Source organism: Bicyclus anynana, unplaced genomic scaffold (genome assembly GCF_947172395.1).
Source record: "Bicyclus anynana unplaced genomic scaffold, ilBicAnyn1.1 scaffold_69, whole genome shotgun sequence".
NCBI classification, from domain to species: Eukaryota; Metazoa; Arthropoda; class Insecta; order Lepidoptera; family Nymphalidae; genus Bicyclus; species Bicyclus anynana.
Window position 1 is genome coordinate 32,552 of NW_026441284.1, and position 10,217 is coordinate 42,768.

A 10,217-nucleotide genomic window follows, 5' to 3' on the forward strand; every position below is an offset into this window, starting at 1 on the left:
GATAAGTTGAATTACCATAGTTCCAAAGTTGTTACATTGTAATAGTAACAGTTCATGTAGTTTCATTTTAAAAAAAAAAAAAAAAAAAAAAAAAAAAACCTAACCTAACCTAACCTAACCTAACCTAACCTAACCTAACCTAACCTAACCTAACCTAACCTAACCTAACCTAACCTAACCTAACCTAACCTAACCTAAACCGATTCATCAAAACTAATTTAAATTTTATTAAATACTATACTACTATACTATTATAATAACTTAAGGCTTAAATAAATATTTAACGAAACAAATAAACCCAGAAGAAACGAAGAAAATTATATACATAATTATTAATTAGTTTTTGAGATCCTCCGTAACGTTCCTCCGTAGCGTTGGATTTACAAGACGGAGCTCCTGGGTTCGATCCCCGGCTGGGCCGATTGAAGATATCTTGATTGGTCCAGGTCTGGCTGGTGGAAGGCTTCGGCCGTGACTAGTTACCCTACCGACAGAGACGTCCCGCCAAGCGATTTAGCGTTCCGGTACGATATCGTCTGGAAACCAAAAGGGGTGTGAATTTCATCAAGTTAGTCTTCTTCCATCTTAGATTGCATCATCACTTACCATCAGGTGAGATTGTAGTCAAGGGCTAACTGGTAAAGAATAAAAAAAAGTTACAATTTCAGGTCAGTTTTCAAAAACATGATAGATAAACAACGTTCGGAACTCTCGTCACGCGACTGGACTTGTCTGGTTTATTTTTAGTAACGGCTAATATCAACACCACACTGGCTTGGAACCGACTTCAAAGTGATCAATAGGTAGAAAATATTATAATGTTATTTTTCTCTTTATAACTATAAAGTTTCTTGGGTACGTTAATTTTTTGAAGTCTTTTATATTTAAAAAAAAAAATAATTCAGAATTCTATGGGTTATCATTTAGTGTGATAAATTGAAATCATATGAAATTCATCCTAACATCGCCCTCTCTGCAAAGTCGAAGTTATTGTTAATACTTACACTTGTTGGTAATACATACACTACTCAGCAATCAGCATTAGACTCTGTGAATCTTTACTTCTATACATACTAATAATTATTATACGTAAAGTTTGTGGTATTGTATGGGGTAATATCTGGATTTACTGAATACATCGCCTTCAAATGAATCAGCAGATAATCCACAGCAAAGCAGCAAGAATATAAAAAGGTGTTATTTTTCGCATTTTAGTTTAGTCGATACGTTGTACGTTTTGAAGTCGGTTTAATTTTTTTTTATCAATTTTTTTTTATTTTTCCGTTTTGTAGTCCTACTAGATACAGAATCACAAGGGAGAGCCGTGATAGCCCAGTGAATATGACCTCTGTCTCCGATTCCGGAGGGTGTGGGTTCAAATCCGGTCCGGGGCATGAACCTCCAACTTTTCAGTTGAGTGTATTTTGAGAAATTAAATATCACGTGTCTCAAATGTTGAAGGAAAATATCGTGAGGAAATCTGCATACCAGAGATTTTTTTTAATTATCTGAGTGTCTGAAGTGGTGGACTCCTAAGCCCTCTCATTCTGAGAGGAGACTCTAGCTTTGCAGTGAGCCGAATATGGGTCGTTAACATAACGTAACAATAACAAGGTAGCTGAAGATTTCCGAACATTCATCAAAAGGAACTTCATGCCAAGGTTCATTTTGGGGTCGGGGTCGGGTCGGTCGGGGGCCTTTTGGGGACGGGGGATTTTTGGGTCGGGGGTCCTTTTGAGGACCCTGGAGCTCACCAGCTGTCTTCAAGTCACGGCGTACAACTATAGTAAAACATTGTCCTCCGATCAGCATCGCAGTCGGGTAAAAGGTGTCTTTTTTGGTGTTAATTTTTTCCGTCGTACCCCCTTTCGCAACGCGCGATAAGGAACTTCGCTCCAAAAGAAAGGCAAACACGGGATAGATCTTTGAGGCGAATACTTGGGGAGGCCTGTTCTGGAAAGCATGATAATCAAGAAACCGATGTCTAAAACTAAAAGTTAATATTAAAAGCATATTCGTATTTTTTTTTTGTAACAGAGTAAGATGTAAATCGTAAGATTGTTAATGAAGGCTTTTATTATTATTCCCACGGGAACGTGAACTATGTAGGTAAAACTGGAGTCTGCCGTATTGAGTGAAGATAGTTTAGGTGTAGTGAATGAGTATTTCATATGGATATAATTATATAAAAATGCCAAGTTGTAAACAAACGAGTTTATTTCGTCTCTATCAAAAGAAATTCGACTTATCTTCGATCACGTTATTTCGTCGTATAAACTATTTATATAATATAATTTTATTTACAATAATATTAGTGTCTTGCTTGCGGGCATTAGTTACGCCGCGTTATTGCGCGTGGACGCACAGCGTCAGCGCACGGCGGCAGATGTGGGCGCGTGGGCGCACGGCGATGTGGGCGCGTGGGCGCACGGCGGCAGTTGTGGGCGCGTGGGCGCATCGCTCGGGAGCTACCGCGGTGGCGGCGGGCGCGGCTTGGCGGCAGCGTACGCGATCTCGGAAAGACGAACGTCGATGGGCGCCCGCTCGTCGTACAGCGTGGGCGCCTGCAGGATGATGCCGGCCGAGCCCACCAGCACGGCCAGCGTGAAGATCCACAGGAAGAGCCGGTCTAACACCATGGCCACGTACTTCCAGTCCTCCTTCACCTGTAACACGCAGCCACGTGAGCGGGGGCGGCGGGGCGGCGCGACGGTGAGCGGCCGGCGCGCGCACTCACCCTGGTGGACTCCTCCTCCTTGCGCGTCTGGTCGGCGATGTAGTTGATGCCGTCGATGGCCTTGTGCAGCTCGGGGCAGCGGTGCCAGCGCCGCAGCGCATCGCACAGCGCCGGTGCGTCGTGCACGCGGCACGTGCCCGGCGAAGGCGACCGCTCCCCGTCCGCGCCCGGCGCCACCGCCGCGCACGGCGACCAGCCCTCGCTCGTCACCAGGCCTGCGCTGCAAGCACACCGCCGTCGATCACGGTGCAGGTGGGATGGGGGCTGGGGGCGGGGAGGGGCGGCTCGGGAGCGAGCGACACTCACAAGCGGCTGCGGTGCGGGTCGAGGCGGTAGTGCGGCCGGCGCATGACGAGCAGGCGCGGCAGCACGTGGATGAACACGCGCCGCACCCACGGCGCCATGGTGTGCGTCTGCGGCGAGCGGAAGTGCACGTTGAGCACCACCACCGTCACGCAGATGCTGCGCAGAGAGAGGGGTGAGCGAGTGATGCACGAGGGCGGGGCGAGGCGGGAAGAGCGGCGCTCACCTGAACGTATCGAGGATCATGGTGAAGAGCACGAACTTGCCGAGCAGCGGCACCACCAGCGACGTGGGCGGGATGATCTCGGCCAGCAGCAGGAAGAACACGGTGAGCGACAGCAGGATGGAGATGGACAGCGACACCTTCTCGCCGCTGTCGGAGGGCAGGTAGAACACCAGCACCGTGAGGAACGAGATGCCCATGCACGGGATGATGAGGTTCACGGTGTAGAACAGCGTCTTGCGCCGCATGGTGATGTTGAATGTGATGTCCAGGTACGGCTCGTTGCAGCACGTGTAGAACTTTTCGTTCCTGGAACCACGAACGGGACTAATGACTGAGCTGACCCGATGATTATACGATTCATTCAATAGTAGAGGCAAAGTGTAGCCTACGATAGGACGAACGTCTCTGTGAGCAGTCGTCGAAACACTAATGTATAAGGAAGCAGTCGCACCTAACCGCAGGCACCTCCAGGATGTCCCACTCGACGGACGTGTAGAACTCGCTGAGGTCCACGCCGAGCTCCACCACGTTGGTGCCGCGAGCCTCGTCGATGTGTCGCAAGTCCACCTGTATGTGTGAATGCATCCATGAGCTGTGAGCACCTCGTGGCTGCACTGGAGGTTTGTCTAATCACCCGTCAGTCTTTAGCAAGTATTCGGAGCAAAGCTTACTCGCACAAGTAATGATCAAGTAAGAATGCTTTTTTTATATATGAAGATTCTAATTTAGTAATGGTCGAAATTACGAATCTGTCTGCTCAAAAAATAAAAAACGTATTGTGTCGGAGGTGTGTTCAATTTATTCGGGGCCTTCATAAACGAACGTAACGTAAGATTCGCACAAAGCACGATGACGCAACAAGTGAAATCGTCGTCATTCAGGATGGATGGACGGAAGGAACGTCGGCTGACATGTGTTTACCTGAAATCCATCGTAAGTCCAGGAGCCAAACTTCATGATGCAGGTCTGCTGGTCGAAGGGGAAGTACTCGACGTCGATCTCGCAGGACGACTTGTAGATGGCGGGCGGGCGCCAGTCCACGCGCCCCGTGTAGTTCAGCGTAGCTTTCGTCGCCAGCGTCACCTCGAAGTTGCCGTCCGCGCTGCAACACGTCGCCATTGCGCCACTGAACACTCTGCACTGGAGCGCTATTCGTGACGTTTTATAGACTCAACTGTGTGAGTCTTGAAATTGTCTGTATCTGTCCCTCACCTAAATAGATACTGATACAGGCTGATGATGACTTTATATCTATGTCCACTGCTGGACATACAGGCCTTTCAGAGAGCGCGCCACCACACATGATCCTCCACCTTCCTCATCCAGTCACCGTTCATATCACACAGGCAAGACACCTCATTTAAACTTTTGTCTTCAGGCTTTGGGGTATTGAGAATTTGAAAACTCATCACAATTCCTAAATGCTGGCCAACCGAGCTGAGTTCTTCTGTCAGCATCCTTGTTGAAGTTATTCCTATCTACTTGTATATATATCACAGAGATAGTATTCCTATTCCTGAAATCCCAGTATTCCTGAACAACTTCGATGCTGACGTTATTGACAATTCGTATGAATGATGATGATGATGACGTACGTACATTGTGCATGATTTTGGTTTTATCAGTTTACAGTCATCATTAAACCCACATGTCTGGAGGGTTAGCTAAGGTCGGTCAGCATTTTCTCAAGATCTTGCAGCAAATGTGCCAATATTACTACGTAATATTACACTAGCAAAACGCAGTGTAAATGTATTATCTATTTTTGTTGCACCCCAACATTTCCAATCCAAAACCTTGAACACATCTTCGAAAGCATAGGTGAACAGTTTCGGGGATATAGCATCTCCCTGTCTTACTCCTCTTTGAATGATGTGTTCGATGGGAACTTGGAGGGTCATGTTCCAGCGCCGTACAAACATTACAACATTTGTATAATTATAGCGCCAATCAACGTGGCATCGAGAACTGCCCAGGATTCGATAGAGTAGAACGCTTTTTCTATAGCAGCTTTTTTTTTTCAAAAGAATAAAAACAGAAAGTTTGTACTCATACTCGTAGATTACAGGAAAACTAAAACAAGTTCATGATCTTTAATTTTTCATGGTAAATCATTAAATATTGTGCGTATTTAGGAAAAAAATGAGCCCAAATATTTTATTATTAATATTTTAGGCCAGATTTCAAAAAAACAAGATAGATGAAGTGAAGAGTTCAACTCGCACTTGCCCGATTTTTTTTACACTGTTGTAAAATTGACTGTCAGTTATCACATCCCTAGAAGCATGTTAAATGTTATTAGTTGGTGTTCCGGTTGCGATAGTGCATATCATAATATGAGTGCATTTCAGGAGCTTCCTTTACACTTGCTGACATATCGCCGGGGGGAGCGGCAACATATTCTCAAGACCGGCAGGTACCTCGAGCACAAAGGGAGGCTGTCTTTGCCATACACCCGCGACGCTTCTGTATTTTATTATGAAAAACGTGACAACCTCGCTGTGAGTATTATTTACGAGTCTCTCGGGAGTGCGATAAAACGAACTAAAATTTTTGGCATTTGACGACATTCGCTGCAGTGGAAGTGTCTGGGGCTAGGGGGACTAGAGGGGCTAGGGGACTAGGGGCTAGGGGCCAGTTACTTGTTGTAGAGCACGATGTCGGGCCGCCAGATGTGGTCGGACGGCACGTGCAGCATCTCCACGCCGCCGTACTCGCGCGGCTCCCACGACAGCTTGTAGTCGTACCAGCTCTGCGCACAACACACGCGGTCAGCACAAGCAAACACCGCAACACTCGGCACATTCCATCTGAACACTCGATATTTACCTGCTCCACCCATAAGTTTGTGGTCATGATCTGATTTTTTAAATTCTGAAACAAAACACTCGGATCAGTAAGTGTCTGTATCGCGAGGGGTGGGGGGGGGGGGGGTGGGAGGCGGGAGGGAGGAAGTCTCACCACGTCGATGAGCTGGCTCAGCTTGAGCTTGATGCGCACGGTGAGCGCGTCGCTGACGTTGAGCACGGGCCGCACCAGCTTGTTGTAGTTGCTGAGCAGGTCGTCGTACAGCCGCTTGGCGTCCGGGTTGCCGGCGCAGCTCGCCAGCAGCAGCGCCAGCAGCAGCAGTCGCGCCGCGCCGGGCACAGCGCGGGCGCGCATCGCGGCGCGCGCATGGCGTCAGCGCATCGCGCGTCGCGCCCGCGCCCGCCCCGCCCCGCGCCCCGCACCGCCGCAGCCGAGCCTGCGCACAGCACACGGTCACTACCTGCTCCCCGTCTGCAGCACCACAAACAATTTAGTCAGAACTTTATTTAGATATTGTGATACTTGTTTTTCTCTTTTCAGTTTAAATATACGCGCAGGGACGCAGCACGCTACTGACACCTCCGCGTTTCAAAATTCGTTAAAATCAAATAATGGCTAATAAGGGCCTTGAAAGTCTTATTCTTGACCTACAAAAAACAGTGACTATGTAGCTTGTCATTAAAAGTTGACAGCTTGGAAAGCAAAATATGTGAACTAAACTTAATAATTACAAATCAGTGTAAAGTGATCACCCAGTCGAAGTGCTATAACGGAAACATCTCCAAACAGAATCCAATCAGCGAGCAGCACGGCCATGCCAGAATGCTCACAAAATAAAACGCTGCAGCGCCCCATTCGACAAGTGCCGCTGGACTAAAGCGCCAAAACGCAACGACTGATTCAAAGCGTGCAAGGGCAAGCGTCATTGAGTCATACGCAAGTGTGGCCACGACACAAGCGAGTCCTCAAACAAGATTACTTGAGACTCATCAAGTTAGAAAAAACCCGACCCCATTATCAATAGAGGTCAAAGAAGACGTCGAATCATCAGTGATTAATCATGATTGGCAGAAAGTAAAAAACTCTCAAGAAAAGGCCGCCCCAGGGCAGTCATAAGAGGAAGCGGTGAGTTCGACTGCAACCTAGAAACCGTAGAAAGAGTCAAAAAATTCATGCTTGCTACCTTAAACCTGACACAAGTGAAGAAGCTATAAAATCATACATGGAAAAGCAAACCCTTGTCAGGGATATGAAGTGAAAAAATTTACATTAAAGCATATCTACTATGCATCTTTTATGATAATAATAGTACCAAATATTATGTTTGAATACTTCATGAGTGCTACTAACTGGCCTGCACGTACAGAAATTAGTGAGTGGTTTCGACGAAGCGCCGCCGCTCAACAAACGCGTGTTGTGTGGCCAATACTCGGAATACTACCCGCAATACTCGGTCAGTGATTTGTCAACAAAACACTTGATCGTTAAATAATAAAACTGACATGCTCAGAGTGTTATTAAATAATGACTTTCGGTATGATATCCCAGCCGTAACAGAACATTGGTTAACACGCGATCAGTTGCAATGTATTAATATAGAAAATTACATCCTAGTTTCTAGTTTCTGCCCTTTCTGCCGTCATAAGATCGTAGAACATGGCGGTTCATATATTTTTCTTAAAAACAATTATAAAACTACTGAAAACACTGAAATATGTAACTTGAGGGAAGTCTATCCTAAGTCGCTAAAACAGGTTAATGTATGTCCCTTATACTTTAACCTGTAGCAAAGGAAGTAAAACTGATCCAAGATGTTACAGACCGATATCAATAATCCCCGCGGTAGCTGAAATACTCGAAAATGGTTTGACCGACCGGATAACAGAATTTCTGTCTGAAACAAACACACTCTCAGACTTACAATATGAATATCGCGCGGGACGCTCGACTACGATGATGGTGCGTGAGGTAGTGCGAACGGTTCTAGAAGCTCGTGATAGGAAAGACGAGGTCACAGTCCTTTTTTGCGACCTCTCAAAAGCTTTTGACGTAGCGGATTATAACATCTTGAAAATGAAGTTATCGCACTACGGAATAAATGGTCCAGCTCTAGAATTATTGGTCTACTTTATGCAGAATCTAGTAGCCTCATTACGTATAATGGCGTTCCACAGGGTTTCTCTCTGTCAAACCTGGCTATCACTCTGCTGCTTAACGACCTCACTCACAGTCTAAAAAATGTCGAAACATATATGTACGCTGATGATGTAGCTGTTCTAATCTCAGCAATAACGTTAGACCATCTAGAAAATAAATTGAACAGAACGGATGAACAATCGGTTTCAGACAAATGGCCTCGCCCTTAACATCTCAAAGACCCAGTTGTTCTGATCTTGAGCAGCAAATTGTATATTTAATCTTGCTGGTCATAATTTTAGGCCTTTGTCTGTTTCCATTAAAAGTAAAAAAATAGAGCAAGTGGATAAAACTTTCTCTTTATGTTTCCTGATTGACGTGGGTTTAATATGGACCTCTCATATTGACAAATTATGTGGTAAATTATCTACAGCATTCATTGTACATATCACATACATTGTACACATACATTGTCAGAAGAAGCATCGTTTGCATGCTATTTTGCATCTACAGTACGGAATTGAAATATGGGGCCGCGGTGCTGAGTGAGAAAGCGTTTTTAAACTGCAGAAGCGCGCGGTCAGGACACTTGCTTACGTATCGCACAAAACGTCAGCTGGACCTTATTGTGCAACTTTAGGCATTTTAACGTTGCCCTGCTTATTAATTTATAATGTAGCAATATACGTAGCGCAGAATCAAAGCCAGTTCGTCAAGAGGAGCGATTGTAACTTAAAAATGCGATACCCCAATAGACTTTTGAGCAAATATCACAGTCTAAAAAAAGCGTTGAAGACAGTAGCAGGAATGGGTCCAGAAGTTTTAATAGGATTCCACAATATGTAAAAATATAACGAATATTAATACTTTTAAAAATAAAGTGAAAGCTTGGCTTGTCGAGAAGACTTTCTATAGCTACATCAAATTTCTAGAAAATAAACTTGTGACATTTAGTTTGTTATATATATATATTGTTAGTAACTACTATAATGTATAATGATTTTAAAATTTATTGATAAAAGTAATTTATAATTAAGTATATTAATGATGATTTTGTCATGATTAATATGAACATTTATGAATTAAATAAGACTATGAGTACAACTAAGTACAGACAGTGTCATTCCTGACTTGAATACATTCTAGTTAGTCAATTTTACTTCGGTGGTCACAATATAATTGGTACGCGTTTTGATAATTTGTGTTAAACCAGTATTATATATACATGATATAATATATATACTATTCAAATGATCTTTTCACGACCTTTCATTCGATACCCATATTGTTAGGATAAGGTAAAAAAAATTTACCCACCACTTTTTTTATTCTTTACAAGATAGCCCTTGACTACAATCTTACCTGACGGTAAGTGATGATGCAATCTAAGATGGAAGCGGGCTAACTAGTTAGGAGTAGGATGAAATCCACACTCCTTTCAGTTTCTACACGGCATCGTATCGGAACGCTAAATCGCTTTGACGGTAGGGTGGTAACTAGCCACGGCCAAATCCTCCCACCAGCCAGACCTGGATCAATTAAGAAAACCTCAATCTGCCCAGCCGGGGATCGAACCCAGGACCTCCGTCTTGTAAATCCACCGCACATCCCACTGCGCCAATTTATATATAATACTAGCGGATGCCCGCGACTTCGTCCGCGTGAAACTCGATGTAAACTTTCAACTACCGCTACCCTACCCCTACCCTACCCCTACCTCTACCCTACCTACCCTACCCCTACCCTACCCCTACCCTACCCCTACCCTACCCCTACCCTACCCCTACCCTACCCCTACCCTACCCCTACCCTAACGCTACCCTACCCCTACCCTACCCCTACCCTACCCCTACCCTACCTCTACCCTACTCCTACCCTACCCTACCCCCGTTTTCTAATTATTATTAATATGAACTTTATACAATAACAATAAAGCTCAAATTGACTACGTTTTAGTTACAAATCATTTGTATGTATAGTTTTTAATTAACAAATAAAATATAAGGG

At 44.8% G+C, this 10,217-nt stretch overlaps 1 protein-coding gene across 1 annotated transcript; it reads right to left on the reverse strand.

Annotated features, from left to right (window-relative positions):
• Nucleotides 1–2,199: 2,199 nt before the first annotated feature.
• On the reverse strand, nt 2,200–6,504 carry LOC112051910 (acetylcholine receptor subunit alpha-like). Its single transcript, XM_024090747.2, has 9 exons — nt 6,228–6,504; nt 6,096–6,140; nt 5,909–6,018; nt 4,188–4,368; nt 3,718–3,833; nt 3,267–3,572; nt 3,044–3,199; nt 2,738–2,957; nt 2,200–2,666 (listed from the first exon to the last, which is right to left on the reverse strand). Exons 1-9 carry the CDS (start codon nt 6,426–6,428, stop codon nt 2,469–2,471), a joined length of 1,533 nt encoding a protein of 510 aa, XP_023946515.2. The 5' UTR covers nt 6,429–6,504; the 3' UTR covers nt 2,200–2,468.
• Between the last annotated feature and the right edge of the window lie 3,713 nt (nt 6,505–10,217).